Below are 19745 nucleotides of genomic sequence, written 5' to 3' on the forward strand. Positions count from 1 at the left end.
AGCTCATTCGGGTATAGTGGTTGTAGGGATACTGCTTATGCAAATAATGCGGCTTTTCTCATGTCGGGTAAGTGCCTGGGAGTAATAAATGAGATAACGCAGAAGAGTCTTGCAAGATTATCCACGAGTTAGATAAAAAGCTTGGATTTTCAATGTGCACTGTTAAAAAAATTTATATTTGTACTAAATTGGAAATTAAAGTTTATTTTGAATCAAGGGTAATCTCTAGTCTTTAAATTCATGATATTCATTAAACTATAGTAAATTCCTGTTTCTTTTAACTAGTTATTTGTGTAATGCTATCGTAAGATTTGTGATTATTACAAATTTGCCTATATTAAAAAATTGCAATTATTATTTAAAAAATTTATTATAAAATAGCTATGCTAGGTAGCTAGTAAATTTATATTTAATTATTTGCATAACTTTAAGCGCATTTTTTTTTTAATATAATTTTAAATTTTTTTTTCTTTATTTAATCTTTCTCAAGGACATTCATATATAATTTGTTGTACTATATAAACTTGGTATATTAATATGGTAATTTGGAAAAAAACCACATATAAATGAAAAAAATGTGTAGGAAATAAGAAATTATGTAAGATTAAAAACAGTTAAGTGAAATTTATAGCGTTAAAATTGCAATTATAGTATACGTATAGAATGTATTATAAAATGAAATTCATTCATACATCACAAAACCTTACCAACCCACTATAGCATTTCTTGAATTTTTAATACAACAAATGCTGCATATTTACATAATATTGTATATGCCGTAAATATGTAGATAAAATTATATAATAACATTAAAGTGAAAATTTTGCATTTACATTGTGCACTTCTGTATATAATTTTTTTTTTAAATGAAGGTTATGGCTTTTACAAGTGAATTGAAATATGCATTAAAATATGCCTTTGGAAATATACAGAAAGGAATGTAAATGTGAATTCACATAAAATATCCTCAGATTGTGCTCAAAAGATGTATACTGTAATTGAATGCATGCATAAAATTTTTTTTTGATTTATTATAGAATAAATTACTTCTTTATGTTCTGACCGCCATATGGGTTCTTGTCTGACTTTGTATTACCCTTGAATATTGTGCACGTAATTATAAAAAATACTTTTCTTTAATTTAACTTAAGAATTCTTTTTCTTTGAATGAAGAATTTAAATTTCTGAAATGCAGTTATACTGAATTTCTGAAATTCTGAAATGCGAGTGACTTGTCATCGTTAACATATAATGTTATCGTATTATGCTCCATGCCTTTACTTTTCTATGCGATAATAATGAAGGAAAAAAAAATTCTTTACATTTTCACATAAATATTATTTAATTAAATTGGATTTGGTTTTTCTACAAAAGTAATTGGTCAGAATCAGAAGCTGTAATAAATAAGGATTTCCGGTAAAAGACAAATTTTATTTACGATTGAAAAAATACCGGAATATACTTTTATAAATTAAATCTCAGTTCAACAAACTTTTCTACAATATAAATAATAATATTCATTAATTTATTCGATTTATTTCATTAGCAGTGTTAATTATGCACAAGCTTTTAAACATTTTCCTCCCTTTCAATACTATTCTATTAACGTAGATATGAGTTGCTATAATGCATAAGATCTAGAAATGCATATTTTTCCTATCCCGTTTTCTATTTTATAATTTTTGAATAAATTGTGAATAGGTATATAAGAATAAATTCGGATCAAACCATATGAATGATATAGTAGCATATTTCCTTTATAGTAATGGCTTTTTAAAAAAATTAAACTATGCTTTATTGCATATTTTTAGGATAAGAACGTAAAAAAAAGGTAATGTTCAAAAAGTCAATGATTTCTTGTGTGAGTTGATATAAAAAAAAATATTTTTTTCATAATTAAAAAACATTCACCGTTTTCGTGCTCCGTTTACATAAAAATTTGGAAAAGTATGCACAAAATTAAGTTATAAAAGAGAAATTTTATCAGTTTTTGAAGACGGTTACATTTGAAAGCTTGCAAAGAGAAAATAAACTGTCTATTAATTTTTATAAACTGTTAGACTTCCTTAATATAATTGTTATATAATAATAGTTAATTAGAAAATTTAATAACAAAACTTTAAGGGCTTTTCGAAGGAGGATATGATAGGAAATAAATTTTCTTTTATACAGATAAACGATGTGAACACAAGAATAGCCTATGGCACAGACAGATAGAAAAAGTGAAATCAATAAAACAATTCTTTTTTTTTTATCAATTTTATTTCGAAATGTTCTAATAAGATGAACCAGAATAAAGCTTATAAAACACAAGAGAGAAAGAGAACAAATAAAACAAAAGTGCATTCAAGTGAAAAATTTCGAAAGATATTAAAATAAAATATGTAAAAAAAAAATATGCACAAATGGCGAAAAGAATGAATTCCCCAACTATTACTATAGGATATTTGTATAGTTTATTGTTTTATTTCTTTTCTTCATTTTAAATATTTAAAAATCTCCCAAGGTACGCGTATATATAAATTATATAAATCATTGTGTATATATATGAGAAACAATAAATAACATTGTATTATATTGTATACATACAATAAAAGAAAGAATAAAGAATTGAAATTGTGGTGCAATAAATATTATAGTATAAAATGAATGTACGAGTATATGAAAGGACGAAAAGAGAATATTAGAAAGTAGTTTTTATGAATTTTTTATGCATTAAAATACAATAAAAAATATGTAGATGTGTATATAGAAATTAATAACAATGAAAAGGTGAAATGACTTGTGACTCTTGTTTATTTTATGTTAAAAAGTCATAAAAGACCGTTTCAGGTTATTAGAATTCATAAAATTTTAAAGTTCATAACCAAAAATAAAAAGATAATGCCGCCTATAAATATGGCGGTATCAATTAAATAAGTTTTTTATTTCACTATGAATAATTTCATTTATATATATGTAATTGGCTATGATTAAAAATGTTATTATGTATATGTATATTAATTACCTGTCTATCCAATAGAATATTACTACTACATTGTAAAAATTCTTCGGGACCAACATGTTTTGCTAATTTTCTTTCAGCTCGACATAAAATTTGTGCAAATTGTGATGATGTTGGACTTTGAATTTTTTTATCTATCTATATATATTTTTATTTTTTTTTTTATATATGTAAATTAAATAAAATAATAAAAGTCAAATTAATAATAATTTTATTTATATATAGATATTAGTATTAAAATGAAATAATTAAAAAATTTACTTTTTCAGTATTTTGGCAAGCTCTTAAGTCTTCTTCATGTTTTTCTAAATCAGTCAAACGATTTAACAAGGCACTCAACATTTCTGAAACTAATTCCTCTAACCCTGTATTTGAACATCTAATGTAAAAATTTTTTTTTTTTATTTTTTTATTAATTAAAATAATAATAAATTTATTTTTTTATTTTTTTTTTAGAGTACTGTAAAGGAATTTTCAAGAAAGACAGCAATTTTTCAAAATAATTGCCTAAAAATCTTGAATAATTTAAAAAATGAATTGATATATTTCTTTTATAATTTGCTCTCTTTTTTGAAAAATCTTTAAAATCTCTAAATTATTTATTATTTTCATTTAAAAATCATAAATTGTCAATGTAAAATTCATGATTTTATCAAAACTATTAATAATTTTTTCGTTTTTTTTTGTCTTACCTAGAAACGATATGTTTAACATGATTCATTATCCTTTCATCACGAAAGTCATAAGGAAATTTATTTGTCCATATACCTAATAAACCAACTAAAGGACCTAGAGATTCATCTTCAGGTACAGAGGATAATAGTTTACCTAGTAGCTCATGGGGTCGTATAAATAAACGCGATGATAATAAAAATGAAAATATGAATTCCTGTCAAGTTAAAAAAGAAAAATTAATTTATTAAAAAAAAAAAAATATTATATTATTTTTTTCTATTTTAAGTTAAACAAATTCGGAGGTGCCCGAAAGCAAAGTGAATCAATTCCAAAAATGATATTTCGAAGTAATTGCATTTTTAGTTATCATAAAAATTTGATTTTAAATTTTGGACTTAATTTTATGTGTTTTTTGGTAGATTGAAAAATCTCTTAATGTGAGTCCTTCAATTGTATGTATTTAAAAAATAAGGTTATGATCATTTTTCCGAATCACGTATTGAATGAATTTACGAAATCTTGCGCTAAAAATCTAATTGATCAAACCATTTTTCCTTTGAAATGGAATTTTTGCTTATATGTCACTGTTTCTATCAATATAACCAAGTTTTATGCAATTATTTGGAAATCGATAATTTGTGAGTTGAACTACTTTGATTTTAAGCACCTGATGTTTATGTTGTATTGTATAATAAATTGCTTATTAATATATAAATCAAATACTCGTATAATATTTTTTCTTTTTTTTTTTACCTTATCTAATTCTTCCACTGTTTTAGGCACAAGGATATCAACTAATGAATCAAACGGTCCAGAAACAATTCTTCCATTTACGTACATTATACCTCCAGGACCAAGTACAGAACACTATTTCAATATATTAAGTACAGACCATAGTAAAATAAATAAATGAAAAAAAATATATCATTAATTTTATATTATGTAAAGTCTGTAAGATTTTTTGATTTACTTTTTTTACATTTCATAACTGAGGGCAATTTATATATTATATTTTATATGAATAAATGTTTAAGTATATAAAATGGAATTCATAATAAATTATTATTGAAGATTACTTAAATGTAGCTATAATATAAATGGTTTTTTTCTTTTCTTAAAATTCTCGGAAAGTTATTAATTTTTCTTATTTAAAAAGAAAAAGAAAAACCAAAAATTATTATATAAATGTGATAAAAATCGATATTAACATTAATGGACTCTATATATATGTATATATATATATGTGTGTACATTGCATATACACTGAAATATGTTATTATTTAAAGCTATTATTGTGGAAAAATTCAATTATACGATATAATTTAGTACAATTAATTAAATTTATAATATTATAGGTATATGCAGTTACAATATAAAAAATAATATTTTTATATTGTACTTAAATAAACCATTAAGAGTATATTATATACTTGATTATGTTAGGAGTAGAGTAGTACTTTAGACAGCCATATATTGTTTATATTTGTTCCTCTTCCCAAAATGCTGGCTATTATGTGAGACTCCTTCAAAAACTAAATTTTACGAATTCGAAAAATGAGCGAAGAAAATGTTACAGGATATTTTAATTATTAATTTAATTTACATAATTATTATTAATAGATTGGAATTTTGTGTAAATTAAATCTTATTAAATTTTCCGAGTTATTTTTAAATTCTTTGGTACCAATTGTTTAAATTACTATTTTTATCACAAAATCTGAATAACTATTATATAATAGTTGTATCAATTTATGTAATTATATTGAATGATGTCGTGGCCCCAAATTTAATAATAATAAATAATTCAACTAGTAATTAAATTTTAATTAAATGTAAAAGATTCAGTATGATGTTATAAATGGAATTATTAAGAAAATTATTAAGATATATTGATTAAAATTTTATTTATTAAATGCATATAATTATTTTTAATTTGGTATCCCTTTTCAGTTAAAAATTCTTAATGAATAATTATAATGATATATGGAAATATACCCGGTAAATGGAGAAAAATTTACAATGAAATGGAAGAAAATTAAAACATAAATGTTTTTTATCTCTTTTTCTCCAATTCAATTTATTAAAAATATCTTATTAATTAAAATATTTAAGAAATAATTAAATTATTCTTGAAAGAGAAAATAATTTTAAATATCTGGTGGATTATAAATAATAAAGTTTTTGCTTTGCAACGCAATTAATGCAATTTATTGAAAGTCATACTCCTACTCTAATACAATTGAAGAAATTGAAAATTAAGAAAATAATAATTATTAATTTTTAATTAATCATCATTTTTTATTATTAAAATTAAAAATATATAATGAGAAATTTTTGTAATTTAGGTCATCAGAATAAAATATGCAATAATCTTGGTAATCTGGTATATTATAATAATAAAATGTTTTATCTTTAGAATTTTTGAATTTATTGGAAGTCTCTTACCAAATTTGCTTTTATAAAAAAATATAAACAAAACTTTATAAATTTTACCTCATTGATATCCTTAGAAGAAGATGAAAATGTTGATAATTTAACTCTATTTCTATTCATACAATCATCAAAGCTAGTGGTCCCATTGCAACTTATATCTGATGATTTCAATTTAAATGGTGATGAAACCTATAATTATATAAATAAATAATTTATTTTATATTACAATTATTTTCTCTTGAAAAAGTATTTTTTAAAAATTTAAAATTTCATTACTTTCAGATGAGATTGGAAGAATAAGGTTGGGCATTGCATATAGAACACTCAAATTTTAATTCATTACGAGAAATATTTTAGTACGGTTATCATTAAAATTAATTTAAAAACTAAAAATAATTATATTGTTTTAATTTTCAAATTATTGTGATCCTTGAATTAATTAAAGAATGAATATTAATATTTTCATATTAATCTATTGCTTACAAAAATTTTTTATGAATAAAAACATTAAATTGGGTTTAAAAATTATTTAAATATACTTTAAAAATTTTTATCCTACGATAAGTAATCCGAAACTAGTTCAAATTGTATAAATTACTTTATAGTTTAATTATAATTCAAATTATTCAAATTATTTATGACATAAGAAATCAAAAACAAAATTACAAGAACACTTTTTGAAAGTGTTTTAAAGCAATAAAGAAAAAAGAAGAAAAACAAAAAAAAAAACCATAAAAAGTTCTAAATTAATCATCACAACTTTTTAGTAGTAAGGTTAAACGTTTATTTTTTAAGTATTTTCAAGAGTTAGACAACAATGTAATTCAGTGCTATGATAACGACACAGTAAAACAAATTGAAACGACAGTAAAGCAAATCAAAAATTATTTTGTATTACGAGTATTTAAAAAACAATAAGATAAATATTGATCTACATTAGAATTATTTTGCTCTGAAAATCATTCCAGATGGTTTATTTAAAATTTTTTTTTTAACTGTTCCTGCCCTGTTCCATAATCAAAAACTTCCATATTTTATAAAACTTTAATTTATTTTTCAAATATTCCTCCTGAACGTATGCAATAGTCTATTACGTTAACTAAACAAATTGAGCTTTAAGATTCCCCTAATCCTATGCAAAATTTCTGTGCAGCACGTAATAACAATTTTCAAAATTTTACTTGTTATTCCCTTAGTTGTTAGTAAAACATTCATTCCAAAATTTTATTACTACAAAATTTTTTTCGACTGTAAAATTTTCTTTGAAAACACTCGCAAATTCTTCTGCATATCCATATGAACATATTATATGTATATATTATAAAAAAAAAAACAAAACTTTGTGATTTTATTTTTAAAACTTTTATGTCAAATTTGTATAAGAGCACTTTAAATTATTTGTATGTACATGTATAGTAAGTGCACTTTATAAATCATAATCTAAATTTTTTGAAATAAATTTCATACAGAATATAAATTGTTTATTCTGTACAAAATATGTATAACATTTATTTAAAACCTACAATCATACCAATGATGTAATTGGTAGCATAAGAAAATTGTAAGGTATGACATTCAATCAAAATTTCATATTTTAGCCATTTTTGTTCTATGTCTTCAAAATCTGTTATTGCTATAATATTGATTCCACAAGAATCGGTAGGGTACTTTTACAAAAATGTACTTCATTCCAATATTTTGAATAATACATTAGTCGAAAATCATTTATCGTTATACAATCAAGCTTTGTTGAATTTTAAATTTTTTTTTTTGTGAGAGCAAATTTTTATTAAAATGAAATTTATTCAAGATCGTAAGAGACGTATTTCTCGTGTAATAAACTCTTCTCTTCTTCAGAAAGAATACAAAAATTTCTCTATGTTTTTCTCTCCGCATGTCACAGCCTTCTAAACTTTATACTATAAAATTTATGATATATGGATGAATAATTTTTGCATTTTGTATGCATATATGTAAATTTTCTTTTAATTTAACAATTTTTGCATACATATGGGTGCTATATATGAAAAAAATTATAAAGCGAACTTATTATAGTTACAAAATATTTTCATATTGTTATTGATATAGCTGTATATTATATATACTGTTATAACAGTAAATTATATTATCATATATACAGTAGGATGTCAAATACTAATTTGAATAAAATAAGAGAAAAACACAGAGTAATAAAGAACAAAAAAAATAATAATAATAATAAAAAGAGAGAAGAAAAAATATCTAATGAATATGTATGAGAATTTAAGTGTACAAAACTAACTTGACTCAAGCACCTACCGTTTTCAGTTCACTTAAGTTTGTTTTGGTAACAATTTTTTTTTACAAATAGTAGATTGCTTGCTTGAAAACTAATTGAATTGGTGAAATTATGCTTAAGGTTACCGTCGATTTATTAAAATAATAATATTAAAAAAAAAAATGTAAAAAAATAAAATTGAAAAGGAGAAAAATAAAACATAAGGAGAAGAAAAATAAATAGTAAATTGAATAAAAATAAAGAGGAAAAATGAAATTGAAGAGAGAGAGAGAAAAAAAAATAGGAAATTTATTTTCCTATTGTTTTCATGTACGTACAAAATACTATGCACATGTATGTATGTATATTTTGTATGAAAGTGAATATATTTAATGCCTTTTAGCAAGTCATTAAAGGAAGAAATGAGGAATAAATAAATAATGAAATTATATACACATATATATTCTTATATTTTATTTTTGTTTTGTCTTTTTCATTTTGGATTCATTGTCATATTTCTTTCTTTGATTTTATTACAGGGATTCTATTTTCACCTTAACTTCCTGTTCGTATAATGGATGTTAAGACCTATATTCCATTTTAAATCGAATAATTTATATACAATTTTTTTATTATTATTTATTTTTTTTTTTAATTATTTATGTCTTCATGAAATATATATAGATAATGTATGGATACAAGGTAAAGAATAGATATTAACCAGGAAACGAGAAATTTTCATTTCTCTACAGTAAAAATTTTAATTTTTAAGAACCGGTTAAATCTATGTATTTTTAAATTAACTTTCAAGAATTCTATAGCATTGTGATTAAAATTATATGAAAAATTGAAAATAGTGGACAACTCACAGAAAATATGTATGACAGTGTGTGATGGTCCCTTTTTGCAGTTCATCGTGATATTTCACTTGAAAGTATGTTGCGAATGGTGCAAATTCTCATTTAACCAAAATAATTTTGTGGAGAATTATAAAAATTTTTTGCACTTTGCACCGTCATCAAACGAACATAAAACACCGTTTTAAAAAATTTACTTAACCTATTCTTGGTAGATAGCGCACAAGAAGCTTACAAAAAGGGACAACATTTTGTCTCTGCGTTGGACCTCATGTCCTATGCAGCCGTATACTGCACTAATATTTTTGTCTACAATTATGCAATCAAAACTAATACAATAAATACAATTATTGTATTTTCAGTTTACAACAAATTCTGCAAAGTTTTTCATAAATTGTTTTGTTTTTTGATTTTATAAAATTTCTGTATAATTTCTATATTACTCGTATTTTTCAAGAAAATTTAAGAAAAAAAAAATATCGCCCGGAATAAGTTTCTCTTGTGTAAATAGAATGCATACACTTCCTTTTATAACTGTAATAAATGGCACGTCACATATACGAGTATGTAGGTGTGCAATGTGCATATTCCCTTAGAGACTTATGATAATACACAGAAATAATTAAAAATTTAAGATGAATTTTTTTTTTTCGAATTTTTCTTGGAAATTTTAACTGCATAATTATTAAAAAAAAACTGAAAATGGTTGAAATAACAAGCAAATGGTTTACAATTATACTTTGACCTCTGTAAATTAATATACATGTATGAATTTCAAAGGAATATGTGATATAAAATTAAAAAGCAAAAAAAAATAGTAAATTATCACATTATTGTTGTAGAATTTAATTACATGAAAAATAAATGAAAGACATCAATAAACAGGTACAGACCTGTTTGTATATGAATGCAAATATATTTTTAAATTTAATTAAATATTTAAATCAAAATTTGATTTAGAATATAAAAATATATTATAAAAATTGAATCTAATTTAATTGGAAATAAAATATTGAATTCATTAAATTTAATTTAATGAGAAAAAAAAGAGAAAATGTTTAATTGAGCAAAGCAAAAAGAACTTCTTTTCTGTCTTCCATCACTATGAAATTAAGTGAGTTCATATATTTACTGCAAAAATACTATTTACAGTGTCTTGTTTACTATTATTAATCCTACAGAAAGGAACAATAATAAAATCAGGGAAACCAGACCTTTGCCACTATGTCATAAGAATTTAATTAAAATGTCGGAGGAGATCGAATGAAATTTCATCAAATAAAAAACGACAAAAATTCAAGAATTTTAAGCAATACTTTGAATTCTTTTATTCTTATATTTTAATATTCTAGTTTGATCATCATAATTGCGAGCTTAGTCGTTAGTATGCGGACTCTGGATACCAGGCGCCCTCCAGTTTAAACGAGCCTTCCCATGGTATGCCGGGCTCTGCCATGGGTGACTTTACTTTCTCCCGCTATTCGTGGGACCAAAACAATGGAAAACATTAACAATAACAGAAAAAACAGCAACAACAAGAACAACAACTGTGACAAACACAACAACTGCAACAACAACAATACTAAGGACAACATTAATACAAACACAGTTAGTGCTCAAGAGTCTGCAGAACCAGAGCTTCTCTCGACTGATGCAGAGGAGGAACTCCTTCTCACGCCAGTAGAGGAAAAGGCGGCGCCTCCGATGGAGACGGATAATCAGGATCCTCTTGGACCTATTATCCAACAAACTGAGGAGGACCTGAAAAGGTTGGACATCAGGGGAAAAACACAATATTTCTCTGGTTCATTCAAGCGGGGTATCGAGGCTTATATCAGGGATGGCATGTCCCCAGAGGAAGCTCGCAGATATGAGAAGAAAAGGCTAGAAAAGCTGAGGGCTTGCGGATCGGGTGTTGTGGCCAACCATCCCCAGAAGAGGGAAAGGTCAGAAAGCAACACCCCTGATGCAGGGCCCTCAAAAAAGAGGTCGATGAAGGGCAATGTTGAGGAATAGGTCCCTGGGAACATTCTTCAACAAAACCCGAAAATGATTTCTTTTCGGGATGCAGTAGCACAGGTCACGGTGGCCATCACTGACAGACTGCATCCAGAGGAAAGGCTATCTGAAGTCCAGATGAGGGAAATCAAAGTAGCCATCATGGATGAAATGGATAAAGTTGTGAGTTCTTATCCTCAATTCGCTGCAGCGTTGTAAAGGGATGGATGGATATCCGTAACATGCAATAATCAATACACCAGGGAGTGAATAACCAGTGTCTGCAGGAAGATAAAGCCTTGGGACGGTTGCAACGTCGTGGTACTGGACGGAGACGACATGCCCAAACAGCTTGCCTGCGTCACTTACGTGCCAAAGGACGTTTCTCCAGGGACAAATTCCTAAGCAGGATAGGGAAGCAAAATCCCAGCCTCAAGATGAGTTCCTGGAGGGTGCTGAGGTTGGATAAGGAAAAGGACGGGGGCTGCTCCATCACCTTTTCCGTGGATGATTCCGGATTGGAAGATCTATGGAAAGCGGAGTTCCGACTTTTCCTGAATTTCTTCCGTGTTACCGTTCGGGTTAAAGGAAGAAAATCCTCTCAAGGTGCTGGCGGCAGGGCAGGACAAAATAATAAACCAATGCCCACCGCGACAACGACGAGCACTTCAGGCCAACCAAAAGAGCCAAAACTCATTGGAAAGTCTGAAGTCGCTCCGAAAATGGCGGCAAGGGAAACGGAAGGACCATCGACCAGCACGTCAAATACAAGCGTCCCGGGTGAACCAAAAGGGCTCAAGCCCATTGGGAAGCCCGGAACTGCTTCGGTATTTGCTGTTGGAGGGGCTAGCGTGGCACCTGGGACGGCAAAAGAGGCTGTGGCAGGGCAGGCGCCCTCCAAGATGTGTAAAAAGGCGGCAATGGGAGGTAAGGCTCATGTAAAGCCTTTGTCTAAAGGGACAAAGCCAATAGACAAGAGCCGGAGGAAATTATATGGTTGTGAGGTGCATCCAAATAAATCTACAGCATGCTAGGGCATACACTGATGTTCTACCTCATAGATTTATAAAGGATCACCTCGATATTGCCCTTATCCAAGGGGCAGGCCTAGGGCTTGCATTTTGTTTAGTAAAAGGCTAACGTATTTTCCCATTCCAGATTACTGTTCTAAGGATCAAGTAGCTGCGTTGGTGAAGGTGAAGTCCTGCGGTGGCTAGACAGAGTTCATTGTGTGCTCATCCTACCTCCCGGGTGACTGTGCCCACCCGGACGAGCAACTGAAGGATCTAGTGGAGTTTTGTGGAAGGAGGAACTTCCAACTTATAATAGGAAGTGATGCCAATGCCCACCACACCGTCTGGGGAAGCAGCAATATAAACAAAAGAGGTGAGTGCCTACTTGAATTTATATATAGCAATAAATTAACGGTTATGAATGAGGGCAATAGGCCGACATTCATAAATGCAATTAGGGAAGAGGTCCTTGACATCATCCTTTGTCCGATCATAGGCAGATTAGACTTAGACCAGACCACTTAGACTAAAGACCAGAAAGCTATTCAATAAGGCCAAGGCGTCAGGTTCGTGGGAAGAGTATAAAGACTCACTCACAAAATACAATAAAGAAATTAGGAAAGCGAAGAGAATTTCGTGGAGGGCGTTCTGCAAGGGCATTGATGAACTCTCCAGCAGTGCGCGTCTTCACAGGGTGCTTTCCAAAAAGTACGCTAGCGGGTTGGGCTTAATGGAACGTCTTGATGGCTCCATGACTGAGAACGGAAAGCAGACGTTGGAGCTTATGGCGTCAACGCACTTTCCTTACTCGGAGATTCTTCGGAACCACTCAAGTGCGGTCATTGAAAGGAGGGCATCCTGGCCCAGGAGGGATGACTGGCAACGATCCCGTCTAGTCTTCACGATGGGCAGGATTAGATGGGCTGTTTTCTCTTTCAGGCCCTTCAAATCTCCAGGTGATGACGGGATATATCCTGCATTTTTGCAGAGGGGTTTCCAACATATCGCCAGAGCACTGTTGGAAGTTTTTCGTGCCAGCTATGCGTGGGGTTACATCCCTCAGGCATGGAGGGTGGCTAAAGTGACGTATATTCCGAAGGTGGGTAAGCGACCAAGCAACCACCCAAGGTCTTTCCGTCCAATCAGCCTTACTTCTTTTCTATTGAAAGCAATGGAAAAAGTGATTGATAGATTTATACGGGACGATGCACTGGGAAGCAATCCCTTGCATGAATCTCAGTACGCCTATCAGTCGGGAAGATCTACTGTACTCGTTCTGCAGAGTCTGGTGGGGTCCACGAAAACTCACTGGAGGTGCGGGAGGTGGCAGCTGGCTGCTTCCTTGATATAGAGGGAGCTTTTGACAACACCCCATATTATGTCATCTGTGAGTCGTTGCACAAACGAGGGATTGATGCGACGACTAGCAGATGGGATAATCGGATGCTACAGGATAGGATTATTAAGTCCACCATAGCTGACGATATACTCTTCATCTCCGCTGCAAAAGGATGTCCGCAGGGCGGGGTTCTTTCGCCCCTCCTGTGGTCCATTGTAGTGGATGATCTAATCGCTGCTCTCAGGGGCTCTGGGGCGCGTGTCTGGGAATACGCCGACGATGTGGCCTTCGTCGTGCGGGGAAAATTTGAGAGCACTATTTCTGATCTTCTACAGCACAATTTACGTGTTGTGGAAAGGTGGTGCAAAGGCGTTGAGTTAAATATAAATCCAAGCAAGAGCACTTTAGTCGTCTTTACCAGACGCAGAAGCAGGGATAGATTAACGATCCCAATTCTGTTTGGTGAACGTATTAGTTACTCTAGGGAGGTGAAGTATCTGGGGGTAACCCTGGATGATCGTCTCTCTTGGAATACCCATATAGATACAGTTATCGGGAGAGCTACGGTGGCCTTGTGGACATGTAGGAGCTTCATCGGAGGGACCTGGGGAATTAGTCCCAAAATAGCACTGTGGCTATATACGGCCCTTGCTAGGTCCATCGTCACCTATGTGTCGATTGTATGGTGCCACAAGGCTCAGCGGGCGGGTGTGCGGGCCAAGCTGGAAAAGCTACAGAGGTTGGCCTGTCTGGGAGTGACCGGGGCAATGCGGACGGCTCCCACCGCTGCATTGGAGGTGATGATCGGATTGCCGCCACTGCACCTCCTTATATTGAAGGAAGCTCGGCTAGTGACTTACCGACTTCTCTCTAGCGAGGACGGAGCAGGGCTAAAGTTGGCCCACAGAATTCACAGAGACTTCATTGAGGGCGATCCGATTCTAAGAATAACCATGCCGGATACCTGTTTGCCGCAGTACAACTTCGACCACAGGTACAGGGTTCTGTGTCCCGATCGATGGACGTGGGATCGGGGTGGTCCGGTACTTAGATCGGGTTCGAGAGTGTGGTATGCGGACGGGTCCAAAACGAAGTCGGTTGTGGGTTCGGGTGTATATGGTGTCCGCCCGGACACGCGTGTATATGCAACCCTTGACTCGTATTGCACGGTGTTCCAGGCCGAAATACATGCAATAGAGATCTGTCTGAAAATCAATTTGGAAAGGGGGTATAGAAACCGCATAATCTATGTGTTTTCAGACAGCAGGGCTGCACATTCTCTGCGACTCTCTGGCACTGGCTGTTCGGCGCCGCAATTGTCTTGGACATGGGTCCCTAAGTGTTCGGGAACTGTTGTCCAACTCCCTTAGGGATATCTCCGGCTTTATGATTGGGACGGGGATATTATAGACGGGAGAGTGGAGGGGCTACAATAAGTCAGAAATGGCTGCGGTGGCTTGGGGTGTTACTCCTGTCCCTTAAAATCTAGAATCTGCATTGTTACTTGATGATTATATTCATAGCTTCTAAATTTTCTATTGCGATTAATCAATTTAAATTTTAAATTTTTTGGGTTTATGATGACGTTTCACAATATATATGTATATTTCAAGATAAAATTGTCATTGTTCTATTTCTACCTTATATAAGCTGGCTGACATATAAGTTTAAGCTCTATGTAAGATATGTGTGTATATATATTCTGTTTATGTTAGAATAATGCTTTTATAAAGGACTAGGGCTGGTTCAGGTGATGGTTGGGATATGGAGATCCTATAGCATCACAGCGGGCCCATGTGTCTTAGGTATATTCTTAGATGGCCGCGTCAACCTAACCTAACTTAACGTAGAACAATGCTTAAGGAATCCAATTGACATTGTGCATCGATTTAATGGGGCATAAAATATAAATCACATTGAAATCAGTTATTTGAATAAGCATTTTAGAACAACAAATTTTATGTCAGAAATTTATTTTAACACAAATATTATCTAGGCAACAAAAATTATTTAAAGCTGGCTGACATATAAGTTTAAGCTCTATGTAAGATATGTGTGTACATATATATATTCTGTTTATGTTAGAATAATGCTTTTGTAAAGGACTAGGGCTGGTTCAGGTGATGGTTGGGATATGGAGATCCTATAGCATCACAGCGGGCCCATGTGTCCTAGGTATATTCTTAGATGGCCGCGTCAACCTAACCTAACTTAACGTAGAACAATGCTTAAGGAATCCAATTGACATTGTGCATCGATTTAATGGGGCATAAAATATAAATCACATTGAAATCAGTTATTTGAATAAGCATTTTAGAACAACAAATTTTATGTCAGAAATTTATTTTAACACAAATATTATCTAGGCAACAAAAATTATTTAAATTTGATCAAGTTATTTATTTTGTGTTAAATATTGTTTTACTTTAATTATTGTTATTATTATTAATGTAAATAAAATTAACTTTGATTATAATATTGACAGATGTACCGAAATTATTTGTGTATATACATACATACATACACATTATGTAATTTTAGTAAAATGTCATGTAAATCTTATTATTAAAAGTCTATAAATATTTCCAAAATGATGTGGTGAAAAATATGATATTATCAAAATATATGAATGAAAATTTAATACTTAATAAATTATATAATTTAATTAAAATGTATATATATAAAGTTAAAATTTGCAATATAATTTTAAAATAGATAAAGGTTTGATGTCTGCAATAAAATTATTATAAATATTAAATTTAAATAATAGAAATATATAAAATAATTAATTATTTTATAATTAAAATATTGATGTTTATTACTTCAATTGAAATGTAATATAATTGTTGAATCAATTGGAAATTTTGTTATATTTTAATATTTAATTTGATTTCAAAGATATGTACTATTATAACATTATATAGGAAAATTATTGAAATTTTAATTTACTAATGAAGATACAGAACAACACAAGCAGTTATATTTTACACAATAATAAAAGTAATTGTTGCATATACCTTTATTTTCATTAGAATGGTATGAAAGTCTGTGATTGATGTGAATTATAACGGAGTTAAAATTAATGGCATATATTATAAATATTTTTTTGAAGTGAAAAATTACGAACTATAAAAAAAAATTATTTTAAATGTTAACTACTGTTAAAATTTTTACTTATTAAATTTTTAAATATTTTTTAAATTACAATTATCTTAGTAAGAGAAAAATTGTTAATAATTATTTTTAAATTACAATCATGAGAGCTATATGAGATTTGTACGCAAAATTTTCAATATTCCGTGAGTGTATTGGCCCTTAATTGAATAAAACTTCTGATTTTAATTAACTAACATTATATTTTCTGTTTGGTTTTAAATATTATCGACTTAAAAATATAAGAATGAATATTTTTATGGTTTTCCATATTCAATTTTTTATTTGAAATTCCTGTGACCGCATTTATTTTTATCATTTGTTCCTATTATTCTTGACCGTATTGCATACAATAAGGGAGGTTATGTGATGGCACTTAATTTCGAAAGTCGAATTTTCGGTGGGAATGTACTTCTCCATAGTAGGGAAGCGTAAATCAACTACTTATAGAGAGATGTCGATCTGCCGGTCTTTCTTTCTTTTGGTCTGCCGATTTTTCGGTCCATCGGTCTGTCGATCTATCGGTTTGTCGGTGTGTCGGTCTGTCGGTTTGTGGGTCTGTCGGTCTGTCGGTCTTTCGGTCTGTCAGTCTATCGGTCTGTCGGTCTTTCGATCTGGTGTTCTAAAAATAAGATTCTACTAAGAGACAAATTTACTTTTTTCGAGTAATGTTTACTAAGAGCTTGCTATAGTGTTCTTAAAATTGTAAAGAAGAGTTTTTAAAGCATTTTCGTAATCTGTTGTAATACTTTCACTAAGCTAGACAATGCGTTCGGTTATGTGCTTATCACATCAAATTTTGTTTTTGTTTGTAGGCATTTGCCTTTTTCATATTTTTTCTGTAATGAAAAATCGATTTATGAAAGTAATGAAAGCCATAATTTTTTTTGTATTAGTCTTAAATTTGTTAACCGAATCTATCATAGACAGAGCCACTCTACCACATGATGATGACAACGATATAGTTAATGGATGAATATAAATTTCAGTCAAATGTCAACTATAAAATTGATGAAGTGAAAAATTGAAAAGGAAAAACCTTTTTCCTTTTATTCCTTTTACTTTTTCTTTTTAAATTTTTTTTTTTTGGTTTTTATTGATATTTTGCATCTGCTACCATGAAAATTTTGTTAAATGCAATATTTGATGAATACGAGTATTCAATGGTACAAAAGAAATTTTCAAAAATCAAAAAGAAATTAAAATGTAATGAATTTTTAGATGCTGAATATGTGGTTAACAAAAAAGAGAAATGCATCCTAGTGTTTTTATACGAGTTGTGTATTTACTTTGAGAGAGATAAATGTGTTAATAAATCCTTTTGAAAAATCTTTTGTGCAAGGGATTCCCAGAGTATGATAAATTCAATTATTCATTTGTAATGCTAAGAAATAAGAAATTTTAAAATTTGAATTTTGTTAATTTTATAAAGGACATCAAATTTAAAAGAAAATGCGTATTAAGTGTCATATATAGGTTCGGCATCTCTTGCCATTAATATTAAAAGAGGTACTGATTTTATCTTGACTGATTGTTATGTAATTTGAATATTATATACATGAGCCGTTTAATTGTAGCAGTACAATGAGTAAAACGAATTATTTACACGAGTAAAATGAACTATTTACCCAGTGCCGAATATTGAGTAAAAATCTATTAAATTTAAAAAAAGCATATATTAAATTTTATTGTGTTTACATTAGAATTCCTATAGTCGTCAGAGTTCACTTTAAAAATTTTCTTTTTATAAATTATTTTATTTGTTAAAAAAATTTGCAGAAAAAAAATCAATTTTGTATAATTAAAAACGGATATTGGAAAATTATTGTGAATATTTAAAAATTTACTTTTAAATTGAACCAAATAAGTGTTGTTTTACAAAATTTGACATGTTTACAAATATTGAGATTGTAAAACGAGCAATGAGTATATTTTTTATAGGAATAGTAAGTGTATAAGAGAAAATAGGAGAATATCTACTAATAGAATATTTTTTGAATTGCATCCTAAATGGACGTAAAGAAAGGATAACCGGAAGAGAACTTTGTATTTTCTTTCGGAAAAATAAAAGTTTACCCAACATTTATCGGGAAGTCAAAAGTTCTGCTCAGTTCAGTATGAATCACGTTTGTCTTCTCATATTTTTTTGAGGTTATAAAAAAAAGACTTTACTAGATTTGTGTTCGCTTTCTAATAAACGGAATACAATAAAAGTAATTGCCATTACATAACAACAAAAATTTTATAAAATTTAAGGGAAAATTGAACTTGTAAATCCTTTTATCATCATCTGTTTTTTTCCTTTTAGTAGTAGTAGAATTTTAGTAGTTCAGTGTTGAGTTTTAGTAGTTCTGTGTTCAGTTTAGTGTTGAGTGATCAGTGTTTTGATTTCAAAGTCTGAATTTGTTAAGAAATGTGCGTATTTTAGTTAAGAAGTGTGCGTGTGTGTCTGTTTGAGTGAGATCCGTATAAACAACACAAATATTTAAATAGAACTAGTTAATTTTTTGAAAAAATTATGTGAGAAAAAACGGAGTTATATTCGACTTCTTACAGAGGATATTTCAGATTTCATCACGGTTAATTGAAAATTTTTCACTTAATTTTTAAAAAATTTTCATAATTTTCACTTTCGAGGCTTAACTTACTTTCTTAACTTGGTCATCAAAAAAATTTATAAATTTGGAATTCACCGCAATTATTACTTTTATTCCTTAATTTATGTTATTATTTAATTATTTATTTTGATAATGATAATTTCAATAAAATAATTTATTTTTTAATGCTTTCATGTTAATGGAGCGAATAATTTCTTACGTTGTTCACCTTTTTTTTTTTTTTTTGAAGTACAATTTATAAATTTATACATATATTCAATTTGATTTTTATGTTTATTTATCATTTTACGGTCTTTTGATTTTTAATTAGGTTTATCGAAGCGATAAATAGCTTTCTTCCCATAAACTTTCCCAATCTACATCCAAACACACGAATACGATAATGTCAATATATTGGT

General features: G+C 29.4%; 1 protein-coding gene across 1 annotated transcript in view; it reads right to left on the bottom strand.

Annotated features, from left to right (window-relative positions):
* LOC129608261 (ras-GEF domain-containing family member 1B) overlaps window positions 1-19745 on the bottom strand; it is a 129118-nt gene that overhangs the window by 48487 nt on the left and 60886 nt on the right. Inside the window, exons 2-6 of the mRNA XM_055519652.1 lie at window positions 6173-6301; window positions 4433-4546; window positions 3697-3893; window positions 3266-3383; window positions 3008-3142 (exon numbers count right to left, since the gene is read on the bottom strand). Of these exons, the coding sequence (XP_055375627.1) occupies window positions 3008-3142; window positions 3266-3383; window positions 3697-3893; window positions 4433-4546; window positions 6173-6301 (693 nt within the window). The remainder of the gene's footprint in view (window positions 1-3007; window positions 3143-3265; window positions 3384-3696; window positions 3894-4432; window positions 4547-6172; window positions 6302-19745) is intronic.

Source organism: Condylostylus longicornis, unplaced genomic scaffold (genome assembly GCF_029603195.1).
Source record: "Condylostylus longicornis isolate FDR11 unplaced genomic scaffold, ASM2960319v2 ptg000031l, whole genome shotgun sequence".
Lineage (NCBI taxonomy): Eukaryota > Metazoa > Arthropoda > Insecta > Diptera > Dolichopodidae > Condylostylus > Condylostylus longicornis.